Raw genomic sequence first — 26,594 nt, 5'->3', positions numbered from 1 at the left:
TCTCACACACACACTCTATTTTTCACCCTCTCTCACACACATTCTCTCTATTTTTCACCCTCTCACACACATTCTCTCTATTTTTCACCCTCTCACGCACATTCTCTCTATTTTTCACCCTCTCTCGCACATTCTCTCTATTTTTCACCCTCTCTCGCACATTCTCTCTATTTTTCACCCTCTCTCACACATTCTCTCTATTTTTCACCCTCTCTCACACTCACATTCTGTCTATTTTTCACCCTCTCTCACACACACATTCTCTCTATTTTTCACCCTCTCTCACACACATTCTCTCTATTTTTCACCCTCTCTCACATTCTCTCTATTTTTCACCCTCTCTCACACATTCTCTCTATTTTTCACCCTCTCACACACATTCTCTCTATTTTTCACCCTCTCTCACACATTCTCTCTATTTTTCACCCTCTCACACACATTCTCTCTATTTTTCACCCTCTCACACATTCTCTCTATTTTTCACCCTCTCACACACATTCTCTCTATTTTTCACCCTCTCTCACACATTCTCTATTTTTCACCCTCTCACACACATTCTCTATTTTTCACCCTCTCACACACATTCTCTCTATTTTTCACCCTCTCACACACATTCTCTCTTTTTCACCCTCTCTCACATTCTCTCCATTTTTTACCTCCCTCACACATTCTATTTTTTTTACCCCCCTCTCACACACATTCTCTCTATTTTTTACCTCTCTGTCACACACACACACATTCTCTTTATTCTTTATTATTCTCTCTCACATTCTCTCTATTTTTTTTACCTCTTTTTTTCTCTCTCTCTCTCTCTCGCGCCGCTCCCCCGGCCCCGGGTTTAAATTCTCTCCGGCCAATCCGAGCCGTCGGCTCGCCCCACGTGACCGGGACCCGCTCTTACCCAGCAGGCCCCGCTCTGCGGACCGGCATACCCCGCCGGTCCACGGGGTTTCCTTCCCCTGCCCGCGGCGGTCCGCCCACTGGCGGTCACCGTGGAGACGGGGCCTGCTCCTCCGTCTGAAGCCTGTGCCTAACTGGCAATGAGTGCAGTGTTAGAGAGGAAAATGTCCCTGAGTCCAGCAGCACAGGTAGGAGCAGGCTGGGGGACGAGATGGCTAAAACCTCAAATCCAGTACCAGGCACTTTTCATGATGGACTGGGAGGAATGACATGGGTCTGTTTTTAAAAATATCAAGTTGTGCACAAGTGGATCTAATCCCTCAAATGGAAAGGGTCAAGGCTTCCCCATCACTTCAGTCCACTGCACGACTACGCTCTTACAAACAGTTCCACCAAATGTGGTATTATATATTTTGTACCTGCAAACAAAAAAAAAAACTAGCTGCAAATTTTAATCCTACCTTCCAGTACCTGGTCTGTAGCCTTGCAAGTTACAGCACTTTAGATGCAAATCCAGCTACCTTTTCAATGACTTGAGGGTTTCTGCCTCCACAGCCAAACCAGACAGTGAATTCCACACACCCACCACCCTCTGGGTGAAGAGGTATTTCCTCATGTCCCCTCTAATCTTTCTACCAGTCGCCTTAAATCTGATGCCCCTGGCAATTGACCCCTCAGCTAGGGGAACCAGGTTATCTTTGTCCAGGCCCCTCAATCTTCTACCCCTCAATCAGGTCACCTTTCAGCCTCCTTAGTTCCAAGGAAAACAACCCCAGCTTATCCAATCTTTCTTCATAGCTGCAATTTTCAAACCCTGGCAACATTCTTCTAAATCTCCTTTGTGTACTCTCCAGAATTATGTCCTTCCAGTAATGTGGCGATCAGAACTGTACACAAAATGCCAACTGTGGCCTAACCAGCATTTTATACAGTTCCAGCATTACATGCCTGCTTTTGTATTCAATACCTCGTCCAATAAAGGTAAGCAGTCCATATGACCATAAGACATAGGAGCAGAAATTAGGCCATTTGGCCCATCGAGTCTGCTCCACCATTCAATCATGGCTGATGAGTTTCTCAACCCCATTCTCCCGCCTTCTCCCCGTATCCTTTGATCCCCTTACCAATCAAGAACCTATCTATTTCGGTCTTAAATACACTCAATGACCTGGCCTCCACAGCCTTCTGTGGCAATGAATTCCATAGATTCACCACTCTCTGGCTAAAGAAGTTCCTCCTCATCTCTGTTCTAAAATGTCTTCCCTTTATTCTGAGGCTGTGCCCTCGGGTCCTAGTCTCTCCTAATGGAAACATCTTCCCCACGTCCACTCTATCCAGGCCTTTCAGTATTCTGTAAGTTTCAATCAGATCCCCCCTCTACCTTCTAAACTCCATCGAGTATTGACCCAGAGTCCTCAAACGTTCCTCATATGTTAAGCCTTTCATTCCTGGGATCGTTCTCGTGAACCTCCTCTGGACCCTCTCCAGGGCCAACACATCCTTCCTGCGATACGGGGCCCAGAATTGCTCACAATATTCTAAATGTGATCTGACCAGAGCCTTAAAAAGCCTCAGCAGCACATCCCTGCTTTTATATTCTAGTCCTCTCGAAATAAATGCCAACATTGCATTTGCCTTCTTAACTACCGACTCAACCTGCAAGTTAACCTTAAGAGAATCCTGGACTAGGACTCCCAAGTCCCTTTGCACTCCAGATTTCTGAATTCTCTCCCCATTTAGAAAATAGTCTATGCCTCTATTTTTCCTACCAAAGTGCATGACCTCACACTTCCCCACGTTGTATTCCATCTGCCACTTCTTTGCCCATTCTTCTAACCTGTCCAAATCCTTCTGCAGCCTTCCCGCCTCCTCAATACTACCTGTCCCTCCACCTATCTTTGTATCATCTGCAAACTTAGCCAGGATGCCCTCAGCTCCTTCATCTAGATCATTAATGTATAAAGTGAAAAGTTGTGGTCCCAACACTGACCCCTGCGGAACTCCGCTAGTCACTGGCCGCCATCCTGAGAAGGACCCCCTTATCCCCACTCTCTGCCTCCTGCCAGACAGCCAATCTTCTATCCATGCTAGTATCTTGCCTCTAACACCATGGGCTCTTATCTTACTGAGCAGCTTCCTGTGCGGCACCTTGTCAAAGGCCTTCTGGAAGTCCAAGTAGATAACATGCATTGGCTCTCCTTTGTCTAACCTACTCGTTACCTCCTCAAAGAATTCTAACAGATTTGTCAGGCATGACCTCCCCTTGATGAAACCATGCTGACTTTGCCCTATTTTATCATGCACTTCCAAGTATTCTGAAATCTCATCCTTAATAATGGACTCTAAAATCTTACCAACGACCGAGGTCAGACTAATCGGCCTGTAATTTCCTGTCTTTTGCCTCCTTTCTTAAACAGGGGGTTACATTAGCGATTTTCCAGTCCTCTGGGACCCTCCCTGACTCCAGTGATTCCTGAAAGATCGCCACTAATGCCTCCACCATCTCTTCAGCTATCTCCTTCAGAACTCTGGGGTGTAATCCATCTGGTCCAGGTGATTTATCCACCTTCAGACCTTTCAGTTTTCCTAGCACCTTCTCCTTGGTAATGGCCACCATACTCACCTCTGCCCCCCGTCTCTCTTGAACTTTGGGGATGTCACTCGTGTCTTCCACCGTGAAGACTGATGCAAAGTATTTATTCAATTCCTCCGCCATTTCTTTGTTCCCCACTACTACTTCTCCAGCGTCATTTTCCAGCGGCCCAATGTCCACTTTTGCCTCTCTCTTACCCTTTATATATCTAAAAAAAACTCTTGCAATCTTCTTTTATATTACTGGCTAGTTTACCCTCATATTTAATCTTCTCCCTCCTTATTTCTTTTTTAGTTGTCCTCTGTTGGTCTTTGTAGGCTTCCCAATCCCCTGGTTTCCCACTGCTCTTCGCCGTATTGTAGGCTTTCTCTTTAGCTTTTATGCTGTCCCTGACTTCCCTTGTCAGCCATGGTTGCCTCATCCTCCCTTTAATATGCTTCTTCTTCCGAGGGATGAATTTTTGCTGTGTCTCCCAAATTACTCCCAGAAACTCCTGCCATTGCTGTTCCACTGTCTTTCCTGCTTGGCTCATCTCCCAGTCAATTCTGGCCAGCTCCTCCCTCATGCCTCTATAGTTGCCTTTATTCAACTGTAATACCGTTACATCTGATTCCAGCTTTTTCCTCTCAAATTACTGGGTAAATTCTATCATATTATGGTCACTTCCTCCTAAGGGTTCCTTCACCTTAAGCTCCCTTATCAAATCTGCCTCATTACACATCACTAAATCTAGAATTACCTGTTCCCTAGTGGGCTCCACCACAAGCTGCTCCAAAAAGCCATCTCGGAGACATTCCACAAATTTCTTTTCTTGGGATCCACTACCAACCTGATTTTCCCAGTCTACCTGCATATTGAAATCCCCCATGATCAGTGTAACCTTGCCTTTCTTACACACCTTTTCTATCTCCTCGTGTATCTTGTGCCCCACATCCTGACTACTGTTCGGAGGCCTGTACATAACTCCCATTATAGTTTTTTTACCTTTGCGGTTCCTCAACTCTAACCACATAGATTCTACATCATCTGACCCTACATCATTTCTTGCTATCGATTTAATTTCATTCCTTACTAACCAAGCAACCCCACCCCCTCTGCCAACCTGCCTTTCTTTTTGATAGGATGTATATCCTTGGATATTTAGCTCCCAGTGCTGATCCCCTTGTAGCCATGTCTCCGTAATGCCCACCACATCATACCAGCCAATTTCAATCTGCACCACAAGCTCATTTACCTTATTTCGTATACTGCGTGCATTCAGATACAACACCTTCAGTCCTGTATTTCCCGTCCCCTTTCTCATTGTCGTCCCTTTATTTGATGTGCTTGAAGTTAGATTCCTAGCCCTTTCCAAACACTCTGTCCTATTTTGTGTTCTGGAGACTTTAATAGCCTCTCCTGGGCTCTCCTTTCTTTTCAGTTTTTTCATAATTTTCATTGAAGTTGAATCCACCCCCCCCACACGCTAACCTGCTGCTTTGTTTCCCATTAGTCATACTTCTTGGAGTTTTACCCTTCTCCCCCCCCCCACCCCTCCACTTTCTAGTTTAAAATCCTGTTGACCACCCTATTTACCCTTTTCGCTAGAACATTGGTCTCAGATTGGTTCAGGTAGAGACCATCCCAACGGTACAGATCCCTCCTGTTCCAATACTGATGCCAGTGCCCCATGAAATGGAACCCCTCTTTCCCACACCACTCCTTTAGCCACGTGTTTACTTCCCTTATTCTCGCGTCCCTATGCCAATTTCCACGTGGCTCGGGTAGTAATCTGGAGATTATAACCCTTGAGGACCTGTTCTATAATTTAGTTCCTAGTTCCTGATAATCCCCAAATAGGTCCTCTTTCCTAGTCTTACCTATGTTATTTGTCCCGACGTGGACCACAACAACTGGATCCTCCCCCTCCCTCTCCAATATCCTTTCAAGCTGGTCAGAGATGTCCCTCACCCTGGCACCGGGCAGGCAACATACCATGTGGGACTCTCGATCCTGCTTACAAAGGAAGCTATCAATTCCCCTAATTATAGAATCCCCTACAACTACCACTTGTCTTTTTGCTCCCCCTCTTGAATGGCCTCCTGTGCCACGGTGCCGTGGTCAGCTGGCTCATCCTCCCTACAGCCCTCTTCCTCATCCACACAGGGAGCAAGTACCTCGTACCTGTTGGACAAGGTCAAGAGCTGAGGCTCTTCTGTTCCTGAACACAGGATCCCTCTACCTGCCTCACTTGCAGTCACACCCTGCTGACCCTGACCACTGACCGGACTTGAGGTACTTAATCTACCGGGTGTGACCGCCTCCTGATACAAAGCATCCAGGTAACTCTCCCCCTCCCGGATGTGCCGCACCTTCCGGAGCTCGGACTCCAGCTCATCAATTCTGAGCCAGAGTTCCTCCAGCAACCAACACTTGCTGCAGATGTGGTCACTGCAGCTCGCAATGGGATCTGCCAGCTCCCACATCATACAGCTACAGCACATCACCTGACCAGCCATCTCGACTTAGATAATTAATTTGTTAAATAGCTTTGCTTTCTTTACCACCTTACACACCTGTGCTGCCACCATCAGGGACTTGTGGACATGCACACCAAGGTCTCTCACTTCCTCTACCCCTCCCAACATCCTACTGTTTATTGTGTATTCCCTGGCTTTGTTTGCCCTCCCCAAATGCATTACCTCACACTTCTCTGGATTGAATTCCATCTGCCATTTTCCCACCCATTCAACCAAACCATTGACATAATTCTGGAGACAACAGCTATCCTCTTCACTATCAACTACATGGCCAATTTTTGTGTCATCTGCAAATTTCCCAATCATACCTTCCACATTTAAGTCCAAATCATTAATATACACAACAAACAGCAAGGGACCAAACACTGAGCCTTTTGGAACGTCACTGGAAACTGCTTTCCATTCTCCAAAACCTCCATTGTTTCCTGTCACTGAGCCAATTTTGGATCCAACTCACCACATTCCCCTGTATCCCATGGGATCTCACTTTTATGACCGGTCTGCCTTCGGAGACTTTGTCAAATGCCTTACTGCAATCCATGTAGACAACATCCACTGCACCACCTTCATCAATCCTCCTTGTTACTTCCTCAAAAAATTTGATTACATTAGTAAGACACGATCTTCCCCTAACAAAACCATGCTGGCTATCTCTGATTAATCTGTGCATTTGTAAGTGACAGTTTATCCTGAGACTTCAAATTGATTTTAATAATTTGCCCACCACAAAAGTCAGACTGATATATACATATTTGGTCCATCCCTTGCACCCTTTTTAAATAATGGTACAATGTTCGCAGACCTCCAATCCTCTGGTACCCTGCCTGTATCTAGTGGGGATTGGAAAATGATCCTCAGAGCATCTGCTATTTCCTCCCTGGCTTCCTTTAACAGTCTGGGATACAATCCATCCCGCCCTGGTGACTTATCCACCTTCAAGGATGTCAATCCCTCCAGTACTCCCTCTCTCACTATGCTTATTGTATCTAATATTTCACACTCCTCCTCTTTAACTAGAATGCCTGCACCATCCCCCTCCTTAGTGAAGACAGAGACAAAGTACTCATTGAGAATCCTGCCCACATCTTCAGCATTAACACACAAGTCACCATGTACATCTTTGATAGGCTCTACCCTTTCCCTAGTTATTCTCTTGCTCTTAACGTATTGGTTATTTTGATTTTACCTGCCAATATTTTTTCGTATCCTCTCTTTGCTTCCCTAATTACCTTTTTTACTTCACCCCTGTACTTTCTATATTCCTCTAGGCTTTCTACAGTATTAAGCTTTTTGTGACTGTCATACCCCTTGAAAAATTCCAGGGGTTGAAGAAACACGAAATGGGAGCCTATGAAACTAAAATAGACCCAGATTTCCAGCAGTAGCAGCATTTTGCTTATGTTAAGATAGACCCATGTTTGTATTAATAGTCAAATATGACCAACACTCATCATCTAACTCAAGTTAGGCAAAGTTTCGGGTGGGTTATATTCCAGTACCTGATTTACAGTTACCTCATAATCCCCACATATTCTTACACTACCATCTGATTTGGTATTATCACTGTGAGAGTAGCCCAATTAACTCTGTTCTACTTTCGAGATAATGTTCTCAGTCTCAGCTCTTTTCAGTTCTTGCTCTACTTTCTTTTTTTAGGGCAGAGGATGCTGGATGAGGCCTGCAATAAACTGGGATTCTGTTCCCCTGGACCAGTACATTGACCTTATAACCTTGAATCAGTTTGTCGGTTTCACTAACCATTTGGGGGTCTTTGCAATCGCGTCAGCTTGCATTGTGAATTTCGCACCTATGTGAAAAGCTTCAGTTATGAGGAAAGATTGGAGAAGTTTGGATTGTTTTCCTTAGAGAGGAGAAGGCTAAGAGGAGACTTGATAAAAGTTTTCAAAATCATGAGGTGTCTAGACAGAGTAAATAGGGAGAAACTGTTCCCACTCGTAAACTGATCGAGAACCAGAGGGCACAGTTTTAAAGTATTTTGCAAAAGAAGCAAATGCGAGGTGAGCAAAAACTTCTTCACACAGCGAGTAGTTAGCGTTTGGAATGCACCGCCTGGAAGTGTGTTGGGGGCAGGTTCAAATGAGGCATTCAAGAGGGCATTGGATGATTAACTAGAAACAATGTACAGGGGAAAAAGCAGGAGATTGACACTAAGTTAAAATGCTCAGCGAGCCAGTGCAGACACAATGGGCCAAATGGCCTCCTTCTACTCCGTAACAATTCTGTGTATGTGTGTGTGTCAGTGTGTGTGTCAAGCACTTTGAGCGTGTGTGTGTACAGAAGTGTGTGTGTGGGTGGACGGCTGTGGGTGGGATGGCAGGGGGGCAGGCGGCGGGGGCAGGGTAACAGCACCGTATATGCAAAGGTAGCCTTTGTACAGACCATGTTGTTTACATGTATATATGTATGGACCGCACGAGTGCGCAGGTAGTCCATGTACAGACCATGTGTGTGCGCAGGCAGCCTGTACCCATCCCTGAAGGAAGGAGATACCACTGGGAAACTTTCCTTTAGCCTAAAGTATTTGACTCTGAAATAGAATATTACCAAAAGTTTTCTGAAATTATTATTAAGTTAATCATAGAAGTCTCAGAGTCTACATTAACATTTTAATGTCAGAATACTGATTTAAGAAAATTACTTATTTGCCATTTTCTAGTTTGACTTTATAACATTCAATTTTAAAGTTAAAAAAAAATTGAAGACAATGAGGTCCTAAGAAGCATTGTAGAGCTCCAGTCAGTTTTGGAAGTAGAGGGGTAGGGGCAGGTCGTCAGGAAAGACTGGGGCACGACAGGCTCTCAGTCCTGAGAGGAGATAGCTTGTTGATGACTTCACAGAGGAATATAAGGTGCAGGATATGGAACAAGAACATTGGAAAATTTCTTTTAAAATAATCAATGAGTAAAACAAGGAGATGGTGTCCAGCTTCAGGAAGTTCTGTGTCACAAAAAGACCAGACAAAGTCTGATATGGCCTTTTAGTCAAAGAGTGAGGTATAAGTCCTGGAATTGCATAAGGACGCTTTGGATGCTGCAATGGGAGAATGTAGATTTCCATGGAACACTGGGGGTATTGGGCTCATTGGCTTTCCTTATCCCTCCTGCTCATCTTCTTTGATTAGATTTGCTAAACTTGTCCCTTCAGGGGCTGAGGCCAGCAGCAATACAGGCTGGTTTGTGTGACGTATCGAGGTTCTCTGGTATCCCAGTCCACTGAGGTTTAAAAGTCATCAGTTATACCCCCCGACCCCAGCCACTCCTCCTTGTTTTCTAACTGCCATTCATTATTGAGCACATCTTCCTCTGATGGAATGAAGTGTCTCTCATAACCAGAGGTGAAGGGGACTGTCCCCATTAATCCTGTGCTGCTGGGTGGCTGATCCATGAGCTTCTCATCCAGACAGGTGGGGGCCTCTGGAGGGTTGTCCACATCTGGAGATGGTTGTCCTATCCAATACTGATCTTCTGTGCTAGGCCCCTTGTCTCTTGTCAGAGTGGAATTGGTGCGTTTTGTTAATGAAATCCCAAGCTCGTCCTCGATTTCAATCTCTTCCACTTCAGCAGTTGGCGGTTCCTCCATCATCCCAAGATAGTTTGGAGTGCAATGGTGCTGACGATAGATGGAGAAAAAAACAAAGATCAGAACTCATAGTCAAAAGCAATTTCTCTTTGATTTTGTCAAAAAAAAGTTTATTCATAAAATTTTGCCAAAGCGCATTTCGTAATGGTTAAAGTTTGCCATTACACAAAATGTGATACAGTTCAGTTTCTTCCAGTACAGAATGTGGCTCTCTGAAGTGTCTCACTACACTTAAAAATACAAATTATATTTACAATTTACATTTCATTTCAAACATTCTGTGCTGCATACAGACAGAGGAGTCTTTCACAGGGTCCAGCCCCTTGGTGGGACAGTGGCCTTTCCCAGTGTGCCAAATAGTGACTGCTTCAAGCATAGGTATGTCCCTCAGCACTAAGTCCTGGACCTAGGAATGTGCCAGTCTGCAACACTCGGTCAGGAACAACCCTTTGCACTAAAAAACCAGCAAGCTTCCGGCAGACCAAAGAGCATCTTTCACTGAGTTGATGGGCCTCCAGCCATAGTTGACATTTGTCTCGGTGTGCGTACCTGGGAACAGTCAATAGGACACAGACCCTGTGTCACGGAGCTGCTCGAGATGAACCACGATAAAAACCACTGCATCTCTCTCCAGACCTTCTTTGCAAAGGCACATTCCAGAGGAGGTAAATAATGGTCTTTTCCCCATCACAGCCACCTCGACAGCAACATGTATTGGCGCAGAGACTCCCCATGTGTGCATGAAGGATCTGATGGGGGTGCCATTCTCACTACTAGCCAAGCTACATCTTGCTGCTTATTTCAATGTTCTGGTGATGAGGCCTTCTGCCAAATGACTTTGACAGTCTACTCAGGGAACTATCTGACAGGATTTGCCACCTCCTTTTCCCACAGTGCCTCGAGGACCTAATAGACTTATGGTCAAAGGTGTTTTCCAGCAGAAACTTTTCCATGAGGTGCAGCCCAGTCCAATTGAATGGAGTGTTCTGTGGCAATGTGGCCGGACCCATCTTTTGTAACACTGAGGACAGATAGGGCTACAGGGGTGACTAGGTGAGTTGCACTTGTACAGAGCTGACATGGACATGATGGGCTAAATTACCTTTTTCTATGCTACAACTACCTATGATTCTACAGAACCTCAGCACATAGTGACACTTGGTGTTTGCATGCCAAATATTTACAATTGTGCTTGATGCAGCCACATGTGAGGGTGGCCATCAGGATGAGGACAACATTGGGTATGTTTTTGTCCCCTGTTTCTAGAGGTTTGTACATGGTGCCCCTGCGGATGGTCCATTTTTGATCACCAGATAAAGCCAAAGATGACTTGGTTGACTGCCACGGTGCTGTAGCGTATGGGCCAGATCTGCGCTATTTAAAACAACCCTGAGAGCACCTTGCACGCGATGACCAGGTTCTTACCGCGATGGAGAGGGAGCATCACTCCCACATGCCCAGTTTCTGTTTCACATGGCTATACAGCCCTCCAGTTTTTGGCCCAGACTCTGGCCCCTTCATAGCCCCAGCATCTTCAGGCAGTCTGACCTGACAGTGAAGGGGACAAAGGATCGTCCAGTCCAGTTTTTAAAGAACATGGCTGTGTTACATTTCACTTTGGCTCTCGAGGCCAGTTCACACTGATAGCAGATGCTCATCAGTCATCAGACAGCAAGTAGAAGGTGGTGACGTCATCTGGCCCTGCGTACCTCCCCTGCTTGGGATTGTCAGCTCTCTTATGCCCACATCCTTCCTGATGGACTCAGAAAAAGATTCAATGCAGCACAAGAACAAGACAGCGAGAGAGGGCAACCCTACCTGACTCCGGATTTGATCAGAAAGCTTTCCGATTCCCATCCATTGCTTGAAACTGTGCTACTGATGTTTGTGTAGAGCAGTTGGATTGAATTGCCGATTCCCTCCCCAAACCCCTTTTTGGAGAGCACATCCACCATGTAGGTGTGCAGTATTCTCCTGGTCCAGGCTGATGAGGCAGGTGTCCACACCCCTGTCCTGTACATAGGCAATCGTATCCCCTAGTAGTGCAAGGCTATCAAAGGTCTTCCAACAAGGTACAGCGCAGGTCTGGTCAGGGTGGATCACTGACTCCAAAGCAGACTTGACCCAATTGGTAGTGACAGAACTTTATAGTCCACATTAAGCAGGGAAATGGGTCGCCAATTTTTCATTTGCTCCCTTTTCCCTTTCTGCTTGTAGATGAGGGTGATGATGCCTTTCCTTATGGATTCTGACATGCTGCTGGCCACAAGAAAACTCTCATACACTTCAGCAGATCTGGGACGATCCGGTCCCACAGAGTCAAATAAAACTCAGCCGGTAAGCCATTGCTTCCGGGAGTTTTGTTCTTCTTAAAATACCTGACAGCCTTTGTCAGCTGTCCAGAGTTAGTGGTTTGTCCAGATTCTCCCACGTGCTGTTACCTAAGACCTCTGTAGTAGAGGACAGGAAGACATGAGATGCCATGCTATCTGTGGGCTTTATGTCATACAACCTGGCATAAAAAGATTTGCTGATCCTTAGGATGGATTGCTATTACTGAGCCATCTTCTTCATCTAGACACTGATCACAGAGCTCTGTGTGTGCACCTTTTGGAAGAAGAAACTCAAAGGACTGGTTAGCTAACAGGAAGCAGAGAGTAGGGATAAATGGGTCTTTTTCAGGTTGGCAAGCTGTAACAAGTCAAGTGCCACAGGGATCAGTGCTGGGGTCTCAACTATTTACAATCTACATCAATAATTTGGATGATTTTCTACCTAGATAGGTAGGAAAGTAAGTTGACAAGATGACATAGAGAGTCTGCAAAGAGATATAGACAGATTAAGTGAGTGGGCAAAATATTGCCAGATGGAGTATAATGTGGGAAAGTGTGAATGTGTCCACTTTGGCAGGAAGAATGGAAAAGCAGTATATTGGTTAATTGGAGAGAGATTGCAGAACTCAGTGGTACAGAGGGATCTGGGTGTCCTGGTACATGAATCACAAAAAGTCAGTATGCAGGTACAGCAAGTGATTAGGAAGGCAGATGGAATGTTGGCATTTATTGCAAAGGGAATGGAATATAAAAGTAGGGAAGTTTTACTTCAGCTGGAGTACTGTGTACAGTTTTGGTCTCCTTAGAAGCAGTTCAGAGAAGGTTTATTTAACTCATTCCTGGGATGAGGGGATTCTCCTATGAAGAAAGGTTGAACAGGTTGGGCCTTTACTCATTGGAGTTGAGAAGAATGAGAGGTGATCTTATTGAAACACATAAGATCCCGAGGGGATTTGATAGGATCTTGATAGAATCATGGTTCAAACGTGGACAAAAGAGCTGAACTTCCAAGGCGAGGTGAGAGTAACTGCTCATGACATCAAGGCCACATCTGACCAAGTGTGGCATCAAGGAGCCCTAGCAAAACTGGAGTCAATGGGAATCAGGGAGAAAACTCTCTAGTCATACCTAGCACAAAGGAAGATGGTAGTGGTTGTTGGAGGTCAATCATCTCAGCTCCAGGACATCGCTGCAGGAGTTCCTCAGGGTAGTGTCCTTGGCCCAACCATCTTCAGCTACTTCATCAATGATCTTCCTTCCATCATAAGGTCAGAAGTGGGGATGTTCGCTGATGATTGCACAATGTTCAGCACCATTCACGACTCCTCAGATATTGAAGCAGTCCATTTCCAAATGCAGCAAGACCTGGACAATATCCAGGTCATATTTAAGTGGCAAGTAACATTCACGCCACACAAAGAGTGCCAGACAATGAACATCTCCAACAAGAGAGAATCTAACCATCACCCCATGACATTCAATAGCATTACCATCACTGAATCCTCCACTATCAACATCCTGGAGGGGTTACCATTGACCAGGAACTGAACTGGACTAGCCATATAAATACTGTGGCTATAAGAGCAGGTCAGAGGCTAGGAATTTGCGACAAGTAACTCATCTCCTAACTCCCCAAAGCCTGTTTACCATCTACAAGGCACAAGTCAGGTGTGTGATGGAATACTCCCCTGGATGAGTGCAGCTCCCACAACACTCACAGCTTGACACCATCCAGGACAAGGCAGCCTGCTTGAGTGGCACCACATCCACAAACATTCATTCCCTCTACCACCGAAGCACAGTAGCAGCAGTGTGTACCATCTACAAGATGCATTGCAGGAATTCACCAAGGCTTCTTAGACAGCACCTTACAATCCACGACCGCTACCATCTAGAAGGACAAAGGCAGCAAATAGATGGGAACACCACTACCTGGAAGTTCCCCTCCAAGTCACTCACCATCCTGACTTGGAAATATATCGCCGTTCCTTCACTGTCACTGGGTCAAAATCCTGGAACTCCCTCCCTAACAGCACTGTGGGCGTACTTACACCACATGGACTGCAGCAGTTCAAGAAGGCAGCTCACCACCACCACTCCAAGGGAACTAGGGACGGGCAATAAAATGCTGGACTGAGCCAATGAAGCCCACATCCTGTGAATGAATGAAAAAAAGGATACTGGGAGGATGTCTCCTCTTGTGGGAGAGACGAGAACTAGGGGACACAGTTTAAGAATAAGAGGTCTACTGTTTAAGACAGAGATGAGAATTTTTTTCTCTCTCTCAAATGGTCATTAGGGAAATCTCTTCCCTAGAAGGCAGTGGAGGCTGGGTCACTGAATTTATTTAAGGCAGAGTTAGACAGATTTTTGATAGTCAAGGAGTCAAGACTTAAGGGAGCTAGATGGTAAAGTGGAGTTGAGATCACAACCAGATCAGCCATGATCTTATTGAATGGCAGGGCAGGCTCGAAGGGCTGAATGGCCTACTCCTCCTATCTTCCTATGTTCATCCTGTTTCATGGAGCAGATGCTGGACCAGAAGATGATCTTGGAGGCCTCTGAGGCAAAGAGTGAGGCTTGCTGGCTCTTCACATTTAGAGATCCTCCTTGACATCAAGCCCCATCGACTGCAGACGGAGCAGATTTTTCATACTTTCCTGGAGTTGGGACAGTTCCCCCTGTCCCTTTCACCTCCTGAACACCTTTGAGAATGAAAACCTCTTGATGTTCACCTTGATCGCTTCTCGCCAGTGTGTCTAGGACTCAAAAGTGGGTTTCATGGTTCACCAACTGTTGTAATGTTTTATGGATCAGTCCTCAAGAGCCAAAAGCAGTTTGGTGTCACACGGAGGCAATATCAGAACCAACAGTTCAATGTTATCAAGTTCATTTTTTTTTGACAATGCTCCCCCTTAACTCCTGAAGGTGCTGACCCTCTATGGGGTACAGATTCTGGGCACAAGTCACCCACTGTACCTCGTCTGTTCTTACATAAGACCCACCATTAGGCCAATATTTGGCTTCCAGCCTCTACATGGCTAACAGCATTCAATTCTCCATTCAAAGCTCAGTTACTCACAGCACCAGTTATAGACCTGGGTTAATCTACAACAACAAAATCAACAACCTGCATTTCTGTAGTATCTTAAATGTCCCAAGGCTTTTCACAGGAGCATTATCATACAGAATCTGACACTGAGTCACATAAGGGCTCAGTGACCAAAAGCTTGATCAAACAACTAGGTTTTAAGAAGGGTCTTAAAGGAGGAGAGAGAGAGAGGTGGAGAGGTTTGTGTGGGAAATTTCAGAGCTTAGAGCTGAAGCATGCTCACCAGTGGTGGAGCAATTCAAATCAGGGACCTGCAAGAGGCCAGAATTGAAGGTGTGCAGAAATACCTGGAGGGTGATCAGGCAGAAGGAGGTGACGGACATAGGGAGGGGCAGGGCCATGGAGAAATTTGAACACAAGGATGAGAATTTTAAAATCAATTCATTGCCTGTCCAGAAGTCATTGTTGATCAGTAAGTGTAAGGATGATGGGTGAATGGAACAGTGTGAGTTAGGATGTGGTTAGTAGACATTTGGATCAACACAAGTTTATGGCCAGTCAGGAATGCATTGCGATAGTCTAGAGGTAACTAAGGAATGGAGGTTGCTTCAGCAGCAGATGACATGGGCAGCATAGAAGAAAATAGTATCCAAGTAAAATTTAAAAACAATTGTTACAATGGGTAGTGGGACAAAAAAATCGCAGTTTGGAAAGCCTTTAAAATCAACTTAGCCTATTGGCTGCCATCAACCATACTGAAGGGATTAAGGAAGTTGGTGGTGGGGGAGGTATGGTGATGTGTCATGTTCACTTTTGGGTTACTCACTGCCTTTAACCCCTGACCAATCAGGGGAAGCTTGATTAAAAACATGAAAATCCTCACCTGCTGGTGTCCAACTCTGCTGTTTCTTGGATCTGGAATTTTCTGGCAGCACCACTGAGGTAAGTAGAAGGAGCTGTAGCTTTGCATCCTGAAAGACATGTAGCAGGAATAGACATTCAGCCTCTTGAACTGTTCCACCATTTACTTGCCTTGGTTCAGTAACCCTGAGTACCCTTGCTGCACAAAAATCTATCAATCTCAAGTCTTGAAATTTTCAATTGACCCTCAGCCTCAACAGGTTTCTGGGAGAGAGTTCCAGATTTCCACTGCCCTTCATGTGAAGAAATGCTTCCTCACATCTACCTGAACAGCCTAGCTTTAATTTTTAGGTTATGCCCCCTTGTTTTGGACTCTCCTTCCAGAGGAAACAGACCACATTGGTAACTCATAGAGCACAGGAACAGCCATACATCCCATTTGTCCATGCCAGTCTTTATTTTTAATTGTAACAATCATGTTGCATGGTGCATTTAATCAAAGAGACCAAAGCCCATGTCATAATCAGACTCTTCAGATTCCTCCTGTTTCTTCTCTTCCTTTTTCTCTTTAGCAGCAACAGGGGCAGCAGTGGAAACAGCTGCTGGGGCACTACTACCAGCACCAACATTGCAGATCAGACTATTGATGTTATGCTGCACTTGAGCCTCCTTTCACCTCACCCTATCAGAGTCTCCTTCTACTCGTTTCTCCCTCATGCCCATCCCCTCACTGACTGCCACTTAAATGCATCTGTTCACCTCAACTACTCCTTGTGGTAACGAGTTCCACATTCTCACCACTCACCACAACAGGTTTCTCTATTGCTACCCTCTCAGTACAAGGTGCTGTCCAACATTGAAGACATCAGATCACCTGGGTGGGTGGCCAACAGGTGCTGAGAGGCGGGGTTGGGGGTCAGGGCATCCAGAGTCAACTCCTTGAAGTTTCACACAGACACAGCTAGGCAGTCAGTGACATGGGTGATGGGAGAAATTATTGTCATCTTTGCAAAGGCCTACATAACATGCCTACTCAAATGTGGTACACCACATCTGACAAGACCAGAGATCATTAACTTAATATAAATTTCATGTGGAAACTGCTGAGCAGTGTTGATAAATTTAACCCCTCTCTGTAACTTCTCGATATTAGGCATGGTGCAAACTCATTGCAGCACCAGTGTGGTATTTTTTGCAAATCAGCAAGATGTTGGTGGAGACTGCTGGCAGGTCCTCACCCTTGGAGCTTAGTTTGAAGCTCACACAGCTGGCCTCAAGTGGAGGATGTGTGCCCACTCTGCTTTCTTCCATCACCTGGTACAGATATCACCCCGGTATTAGGAAAGATGAGAAAGGATGAAGTGAGGGAAAATGTCATTTTATTGAGGTAATGTGATATTGTTTGCAGGCAGACAATAAGTCCGCGAGTGCACTCACATATGCAGGCACACACCAACACCTGTGTTTCCACATGAGCATCAGCACCCCCACTCGCATGTAGGCGGAGGCGACGGTGTAGTGGTATTGTCGCTGGACTAGTGATTGAGAGACCCAGGGTAATGCCCTGGGGACCCGGGTTTGAATCCCACCAGGCAGATGGTGGAATTCGAATTCAATTTAAAAAAAAATCAGGAATTAAAAGTCTAATGATGACCATGAAACCATTGTCGATTGTTGTAAAAACCCATTTGGTTCACTAATGCCCTTTCGGGAAGGAAATTGGTTATCCTTAGCTACTTACCTGGTTGACTCTGAAATGGCCTGACAAGCCATTCAGTCGTAACAAATTGCTACAAAGTCACAAAGGAAAGGGACTGCAGCAGTTCAAGATGGCAGCTCACCACCACCTTCTCAAGGGCAACTAGGGATGGGCAATAAACGCTGGCGAAGCCAGAATCCCGTGAATGAATTTTTAAAAATTCAACAATACAAACATCTGGCTGCATGTCATGAAGCTATTAATGTATATAATATTATAATATCAATATTTTTCTTTCAAATAGAGGTTTAGCCTGTGGGTGTGTATTAATTGGATTAAAGCCAGCTAGTCTGGGTGCTTTGATGTGTACCAGTTTTGATATGTAAGAGAGATAGGAACCAAAGTGAAAGAACCTCATTTTGAATTCGTAAGGTGAAAATGCTTTGCCTGGTGTCTGGTTAAGTCTATGGGTTGCTGTTGCCTTAATGGAGATTAGTTTGGGAATTTGTTCAAAGTTATGATCGTAGTAATTTGTAGCCATGTGTATATATTAAACTTCTGTAAATGAATAAAATGTTTTATTTAGTTTAATATAAAACCTCTCGCGAACTGGTGGTCTGATTCCTGAATTTAGAGTTGCATCTCAAACATAACACTTAAAATTATAGGTTATGACAGTTGTTTAAAGTTTCCCTTTGGGATTTTTAGAAAATAACTCAGCTTTACCAACTGCTTGGAAATAACACTGCACGTGTGAACAGCTTACAGTCATGTTCTCCAAGGTGTAAAGGTTCAGCAAATGGGAAGGGACTGACTCACCTTTGTTCACAGTATCTGCAGAAAAGGATCCAAATAACTCCGATCACCACAGACCCGGGCAACAACACCACAAGGATCCAGAAAACAGTCTGTGAACCTGAACACAACACAAACCAGTAGATGAATAGAACCTAAACACTGATTGGGAACTTCACCTCTCCCACTAACTGGGCTACACAACACATGACCCACCATCAGCTGCCTTTGTGCTTTTTCTAGATTTGCTCAGTGGGTAGCTCTCTTCCAAGTCAGAATGCCATCGGGGTAGATTGCAGGACTTGAGCCTAAAATCCAGCTGACATTTCAAGGGCAGTACTCAGGGAGTGCTGCAGTGTTAGAGGGTCAGTACTGAGTGAGCATTGCACTGTTGGAAGGTCAGTACTGAGGGAGTGCCACATTGTTGTACTGTCAGTACTGAGGGAGTGCTGCATTGTTGGAGGTATCATCCATCGCATTTTTAAAAATTAGTTCACGGGATATGGGCAGCGCTGGCTAGGCCAGCATTATTGCCCATCCCTAATTCCCCTTGTTCATTTACAAGTCAACCACATTATTGTCACATGTAGGCTAGACCAGGTAAGGACAGCTGATTTCCTTCCCTAAAGGGAAGCCAGATAGGTTTTTACGATAATCGACAATGGTTTCATAGTTATTATTAGACTTTTAATTCCTGATTTTTATTGAATTCAAATTCTATCTGCCATGGTAGGATTCAAACCCAGGTCCCCAGAGCATTACCCTGGGTCTCTGGTCCAGTGACAATACCACTATGCCATCGCCTACTCCTAAAATTAAATTAAGGCTCGGTTTGGTTGTTGCTGCGTGCAAAATCCATATTCAAAGAGATCCGGGGAGTTTTCCAAGTGACCTGGCCAATATTCTTCCCTGAACCTATGCCACCAAAAATCGGTTTTTACTGAGCTGTAATTTCAGTGCTTTTGTGGGATCTTGCTATGCATACAATGGCTGCTATCTATGGAACAACAGGGAACGCACTTCAAAGTTAAGTTATTGGCTGTGAACTATTCTGGGTTGTGACTAGGTGCTTAATAAATACAATTTTTTCATATTTGTTGGATAGCCATCGACCCTGCGAACTGCAGAATCCATGGATGCCTAAGTGAAATCTTATCAGCCAGTCACTGTCCAGTAAGAGTTTGACACTGGAAAGTACTGGCTCTCTGCTCTTTCTGTGTAACAAGGATATCTTTGGGGACCTGGAGTTTCTGTGGATTGCTGAGTTCTCTCTGGGTCACTGGAGGCCCTGCACTGCTTTCATGTTAGAAATCTGGAAGCACCAGCAACACGTTGTTCACAAACTCCCTTCCTCGGCCCTCCCGCCAACAGTACCTTGTGTCCTGAAGTTAAGGTATGGCCCTCTGCTGCCCTCTCCCACAATGGTGGAGGCTGTCATCCAGATCTTATATGTGCAGGCAGGCGCCAAGTCCAGCAATGTGTATCTGTCTACTATACAACTTATATTCAGAGCTGTAAGAGAGAATAAAGACAGGGGCAGGAAAATTATAAAAGCAAAAGGCTAAAAGCCTCCCAGTTCTGCCGAAGGGTCGTGAGGACTCGAAACGTCAACTGTTTTCTTCTCCACCGATGCTGCCCGACCTGCTGAGTTTTTCCAGGTAATTCTGTTTTTGTTGTGGCAGGAAAATTACATTCATCATTCCACTCGCTCATGGAGCTACCGTACAGGAGTCACAGTAGCTGGTTACCCTCTATGCTTTATCCAAGTACCACATTTTAATGTATCAGTCCAGATGAGTGAGGTTTGCAACTTATTGAATGATAGGGAGACTTCCGCAGATAAGTTGTCATCCATGATTCACACACACATTAACTGTCCTGTATACTCACTGGAACACGATTAGGAGCCATGGAATTATCAGCGTCGTTAGCATGGGGTCATCAGGCGACTTGCAACACTCAGTACCACGTCTGACAACTCACCTGAAGACTGGGGCCACACAGTGAGCACCCAGATAATTCACAAGAGGACTAGGGTCTCACAATGAGCACCCAGATAATTCACCCATGGACTGGGGTCTCACAGTGAGCACCCAGATAACTCACCCATGGACTGGGGTCTCACAGTGAGCACCCAGATAACTCACCCATGGACTGGGGTCTCATAGTGAGCACCCAGATAATTCACAAGAGGACTGGGGTCTCACAGTGAGCACCCAGATAACTCACCCATGGACTAGGGTCTCACAGTGAGCACCCAGATAACTCACCCATGGACTGGGGTCTCAGTGAACACCCAGATAATTCACAAGAGGACTGGGGTCTCACAGTGAGCACCCAGATAACTCACCCATGGACTGGGGTCTCACAGTGAGCACCCAGATCACTCACCCGAGGACTGGGCCCTCACAGCACCCAGATAATTCACAAGAGGACTGGGGTCTCACAGTGAGCACCCAGATAACTCACCCGAGGACTGGGACCTCACAGTGAGCACCCAGATAACTCACCCAAGGACTGGGGTCTCACAGATACCTCACCCGAGGACTGGGGTCTCACAGTGAGCACCCAGATAACTCACCCGAGGACTGGGGTCTCACAGTGAGCACCCCAGGTAACTCACCCGAGGACTGGGGTCTCACAGTGAGCACCCCAGGTAACTCACCCCAGGACTGGGGTCTCACAGTGAGCACCCCAGGTAACTCACCCCAGGACTGGGGTCTCACAGTGAGCACCCCAGGTAACTCACCCGAGGACTGGGGTCTCAGTGAGCACCCCAGGTAACTCACCTGTGGACTGGGGTCTCACAGTGAGCACCCCAGGTAACTCAGGCCAGACTCCAGCAGAGTGACAATACTGGGCTGCAGTTTTCTGATACAATCATGGTGAATTAATGATGCAGACGTTAATCATATGCACATTGGCTAGACACTGGTAACTTGGAAAAGATGTCCTGTAAATTGCAAATTCTTCCATTTGGTAGCTAATTTCTATCTCACTTTTGTTCGCTTTCCGCAGCTTCTCATCCTTAACGCCAATGTGAGTTTCAGAAACCTGGTAAATTGATTGCCCATTTTACTCCCCAAAGAATGTAAGTATAATAATTAGAGGATTAAGCACATATTTAATGACATGTTAATTGTTATTAACTGCCAATCAATCTCTCTCTCCCAGTGCCTGAACAACATAAGGTGTGAAATACGAGGTGTCAGCTGTGGCTCAGTTCATAGCACCCTCGCCTTTGAATCAGAGGGTTGTGGGTTCATGTCCCACTCCCGGAAACCAAGAACTGTGATTGTACTCAAAAGAGTTGCAATCTGTGACTGTTGATAACTCGAAAGAGTTTCAAAAACATCACTTGAATCTATAAGGTGTGAAATCTCATTCCTCAGGTTGTCATTTGGTTTTGGAAATTTTAAAAATGCCAAATTTTAAATACTTCTTCTTGCTTTTCCTTTCTGTCCCTTTTTCTCTTTCTCTTACTCCAGTCTTTCTTTCTATTTATTTTTCTTTCTGTACCTATATGGCATTGAATTTGCCCTCTGTAACTACTTCTCAGTCCTTCTATTTGTTTCTAAATCCTTCAATCTCATTGGTTAACGAGATGCAGTTCACCAATGTCCTCTCCACACTGTTATCAGTTAGTACTTACAGCAGCACCTCTTACAGAGTAAATTTAGGGAAGGCCTGCCATGGGGGTCTGTAGGTACATAAGTACACGGGGGAATTTTGGTGGTACTACCAGAGCTGTGGGAGCAGGCAAACAAGAGGAGAGTGGGTACAGCACATGCCCGAAACTTAAAGGTCTGAATTACAGGACAAGCAGCATCCCAGCACCAAGGAGCCTGGGACATGGGACAGTGGACTTGGATATGGGAAGATCTCTTAAAATAAGGGACAGTTGGTTATTACAGAGCAACCCCTTTTTGAGCTGAAGGGTAAAGTAGTTGCACTAACCAGGTTCACACTGTATGATGTCTTTCTCCAGTTCCAGCCCAATGTAGGTACACTTACTGGCAGTGTCACAAAAACAGAGAATAGGATTGTGACCCTAACTGCGGAATGGACGAGTTCCTTTGTCACAGCCTTGATAGTGTGGAAGCATTCAATGAGAAGAGAATACAAACTTTTTTTTAAAATTGTGGTTGAAATTGGGACATTTTAAACCTCTCTCTTTCTCTTAGCCAGTAAGACAGACATTGCAAAGCCTGGGGCAGCAAGTGAGGACATAAACAGTCTATGAAGGGATTTAGATAGGTCAAGTGAGTGAGCAAAAAAATTTGGCAGGCGGTGTAAAATGTGGGAAATGTGAACTTGTCCACTTTGGCAGGAAGAATTGAAAAGCAGTTTATTATTTAAATGGAGAGAGATTGCAGAACTCAGTGGTACAGAGAGATCTGGGTGCATGAATCACAAAAAGTTAGTATGCAGGTACAGCAAGTGATTAGGAAGGCAAATGGAATATTGGTGTTTATTGCAAGGGGAATAGAATATAAAAGTAGGGAAGTTTTACTCCAGCTGTACAGGGCCTTGGTGAGACTGCATCTTGAGTACTGTGTACAGTTTTGGTCTCCTTACTTAAGAAAGGGTATAATTGCATTGGAAGCAGTTCAGAGAAGGTTCATTCGATTGATTCCTGGGATGAAGGGGTTATCTCACGAGGGAAGGTTGGACAGGTTGGGCCTGTATCCATTGGAGTTTAGAAGAATGAGAGGTGATCTTATTGAAATTATATATAAGATCCTGAGGGGACTTGACAGGATGGATGCTGAGAGGATGCTCCCCACTTTGGGAGAGACTAGAACTAGGGGACACGGTTTAAAAATAAGCAGTGTCCCATGCAAGATGGAGATGAGGAGAATTTTTTTCTCTTAGACGGCCGTCAGTTTGTGGAACTTTCTTCCCAGAGAGCAATGGAGGCAGGGTCTTTGAATATTTTTAAGGTTGAGTTAGATAGATTCTTGACTGACAAGGGAGTCAAAGGTTATAGTGGGTAGTCAGGAAAATGAGGCCCCAATCAGATCAGCCATGATCTTATCAAATGGCAGAGCAGGCTCGAGGGGCTGAATGGTCTACTCCTGCTCCTAATTCGTGTGTTTGTACGTTCAAGCATCAGGATCTTTCAGTGATCAGTTGCTGCCGTGGAGAGCCCTGTACACAGCCTAGAGCCCAGCTGAAACATTGTCATATCAATTGCACAAGCTGTCAGTGTTTGGCTGAAGCAGACCAAGGAGTGATCATAAGAAACAGGAGTAGGAGTAGGCTACCCCAGGTGTGGTCTCACCAGTGACCAGTACAGTTGTAGCAAGACTTCCCTACTTTTATACTCAACCCCCTTGCAATAAAGGCTGACATTCCATTTGCTTTCCTAATCACTTTCTGTACCCAATATCATAGAAAGGTTACTGCACAAAAAGAGGCCATTCAGCCCATCGTGTCTGCACCATCTGAAGAAACTAGCCGCCCATTCTAATCCCACCTTCCAGCACCCGATCCGTAGCCTTGCAGGTTACGGCACTTCAGGTGTAGATCCAGGGACCTTTTAAATGAGTTGAGGATTCCTGGCTCAACCACTAAGCGGGGCAGCGAATTCCAGACATCCACCACCCTCTGGGTGAAGACATTTTTCCTAATGTTTTGTAATTCACATACCAGGACACCAAGATCCCTCTGTACCATAGATTTCTGCAGTCTCTCTCAATTTAAGTAATATTTTGCTTTTCTATTCTTCCTTCCAAAGTGGACAACCTCACATTTTCCCACATTATACTCCATCTGCCAAATTTTTGCCCACTCACTTAACCTACCTATAGCCCTTTGTAGACTCTTTCCATCCTCCTCACAACTTGCTTTCCTACCTATCTTTGTATCATCAGCAAATTTGGCTACAGTATAGTCAGTCCCTTCATCCAAGTCACTTATATAGATCGGAAATAGTTGAGGCCCCAGCACTGGTCCCTGTGGCACTCCACTAGTTACAGTTTGCCGACCTGAAAATAACCCATTTATCCCGACACAGCTTCCCATTAGTTATCTAATCCTGCATCCATGCTAACATATCACCCCCAACACCAGGATCTCTTGTCTTGTGCAGTAACCTTTTCTGTGACACCTTTTCAAATGTCTTTTGGAAATCCAAATACGTTACATCTACTGATTCCTTTTTATCCACCCTGCTTGTTATGTTCTCAACGAAGTCTAATAAATTTGTCAAACATGATTTTCCTGTCATAAAACCTTGTTGACTCTACACGGTTATATTATGATTTTCTAAATGTCCTGCTACTACCTCCTTAATAATGGAATCTGGTATTTCCCCAATGACAGACATTAGGTTAACTGGCCTATAGTTTCCAGCTTTCTGTCTCCCTCCTTTCTTGAATAAAGGTGTTAAATTAGTGGTTTTCTAATCCAGGGGGGCTTTACCATAATCTATGGAATTTTGGAAGATTACAAGCAACAGTATCTCTGCAGCCACTTCCTTTAACACCTTAAGATACAGGCCATCATGTGCAGAAGACTTGTCAGCCTTTAGTCTCATTAGTTTTCCTAGTACTTATTCTCTCGTGATCACGTTTGTTTTAAGTTCCTCCCTCCCTTTTGCCCTCTGCTTTACTACTATTTTTGGGATGCCTTTTGAGCCTTCCACTGTGAAGACAGACACAAAATACAGAATGCTTGTTTGGTTCCTCTTACCCTTGTGCTTATCCTCTCCACCTGGCTTCTTGACATAGTACAGAGTATAGTATCGAACAAACCCCTGGCGCCTGTCCAGGGGGAGAACCTTCCACAGCAGAGTGACCCCAGTCTGGGAGATATTTAAAATTGAGATTTCGGGCCCAGCAAGAGGAACTGTGAAAAGATGAAAGAGAAACGTCTGCAAGGAGCAAAAATAAGGACAGCAGATGAATGTTTCATGTACTTCAACTCAGTGAGAACAGGCACCAGATAATCAGATGATTTGAGTGTTGATTTGGACAATCAACAGCAGTGTGTTTATGAAACTTGAGACATGTCATATTAATGGAACTCAGAGTTCAACTGCACCAGGACCAGAAATAAGCATCTGCCTGGGTCCAAGCAACAGCTTTAAACTCCCTATGGCAAAATGTTCCATGTTCCAACCACCCTCTGCGTAAAAACATTTTTCCAATCTCTTGGCTCACACTGTGAATTTGATGACCCCTCATCAACAACCCCCTGGTCAGAATAATAGTGTTTACCCAGTCACTCTAACAAAGCATTTATAATCTTAAAACCTCTTTTAAATCTCCTCTCAGCCTCAGTATCTCCAGTCTCTCCTCATAACTGTAGGTTCCCTGCTATCATCCTGGTAAATCTACACCATACGCTTGCTTAAACGTTAATGTGCTCTCTATAATAGGATGCAGTAAACTGCACACATTCTGCAGCCTAACCAGTGTTCAGTAGTTGATTCGTGAGTACACAGGGTTGAGAATAACACAGTACTTACTGTTCAGAAACAGGTCATTCAGCTCAACTGGTCCGTGCTGATGCTCATGTTCCACATGAGCCTCTTCCCTCATTTCACCCCAACAGCATATTCCTATTCCAGCTTTTCCTTTCTCCCTCATGGTCCTCTCAAAGGAGCAGCAGTGGCCTTTCCAATGGTCATTGCTCCATTCAGCATTCTTATGGAGCAGGAAGGGGAGGAGCAGTAGCAGGAGGATAAGTGAGTAAGGCACGTGGCAAGAGGCTGCAGCGAACACACTGTTACACTATCTCCCTCTTGCCTGTCCCTCAGAATTTCTTTACTGAATTTATTTGTAACTGGTCAGTGGCTGTGGATTTGCTCTCCCCCACAAGTGGAAATATCTTCAAAACATCTCGTCTATCAAATCCCTTCAGAATTTTAAAGACCTCCTTTACATCACCTAGAGAAAAGAGCACCACCCTGTTCAGCCTTTCCTGTTCAGATAGTTGAGGAGATGAGTATTACAAGCTCTCTCAGTAAGAGACGGAGTGTTAATAGGTTTCACTGACAGCAACAAGGAACTATACCTCCTTCTTCTGTGTATACCAGAGTGGACACTGGCCCCCCCAGTCCACCCTGATATCGAGCATACACCGAGACGTTGTACGGAAACAAGGGATACAGAACACCTGAAAAGAAAATAAGGCCGTGAGGACCCCTGAAACTGCCTTCGGTTGCTTACAAAGTGAATCAGGAACAAGTTGACAAATATAGATTTATATTATAAATACAGCCCACACACCAATG

General features: G+C 45.0%; 2 protein-coding genes and 1 long non-coding RNA gene across 3 annotated transcripts in view; 1 reads left to right on the top strand and 2 right to left on the bottom strand.

Moving 5' to 3' along the window:
* The window catches only part of LOC144668847 (transportin-2), a 35,258-nt gene extending 34,339 nt beyond the window's left edge, over positions 1–919 (bottom strand). Inside the window, exon 1 of the mRNA XM_078531265.1 lies at positions 789–919. The gene's annotated coding sequence lies outside the window, so the exon portion shown is untranslated. The remainder of the gene's footprint in view (positions 1–788) is intronic.
* A 7,654-nt stretch (positions 920–8,573) lies between these two features.
* The window catches only part of LOC144668844 (interleukin-12 receptor subunit beta-2-like), an 87,913-nt gene continuing 69,892 nt past the window's right edge, over positions 8,574–26,594 (bottom strand). The window contains exons 10-15 of the mRNA XM_078531263.1: positions 26,375–26,476; positions 25,049–25,204; positions 19,727–19,864; positions 18,377–18,473; positions 15,881–15,968; positions 8,574–9,642 (exon numbers count right to left, since the gene is read on the bottom strand). Coding sequence (XP_078387389.1) covers positions 9,253–9,642; positions 15,881–15,968; positions 18,377–18,473; positions 19,727–19,864; positions 25,049–25,204; positions 26,375–26,476 — 971 coding nt within the window. The 3' untranslated portion in view covers positions 8,574–9,252. The remainder of the gene's footprint in view (positions 9,643–15,880; positions 15,969–18,376; positions 18,474–19,726; positions 19,865–25,048; positions 25,205–26,374; positions 26,477–26,594) is intronic.
* LOC144668846 (uncharacterized) lies at positions 10,508–11,959 on the top strand. The gene is made up of 2 exons (XR_013573560.1): positions 10,508–10,665; positions 11,830–11,959. It is a non-coding gene; the product is annotated as an uncharacterized LOC144668846 (long non-coding RNA).

Source organism: Cetorhinus maximus, chromosome 28 (assembly GCF_964194155.1).
Source record: "Cetorhinus maximus chromosome 28, sCetMax3.hap1.1, whole genome shotgun sequence".
Lineage (NCBI taxonomy): Eukaryota > Metazoa > Chordata > Chondrichthyes > Lamniformes > Cetorhinidae > Cetorhinus > Cetorhinus maximus.
Note: the sequence above shows the minus strand (reverse complement) of the source record. Positions and strands in the feature narration are given on the sequence as shown.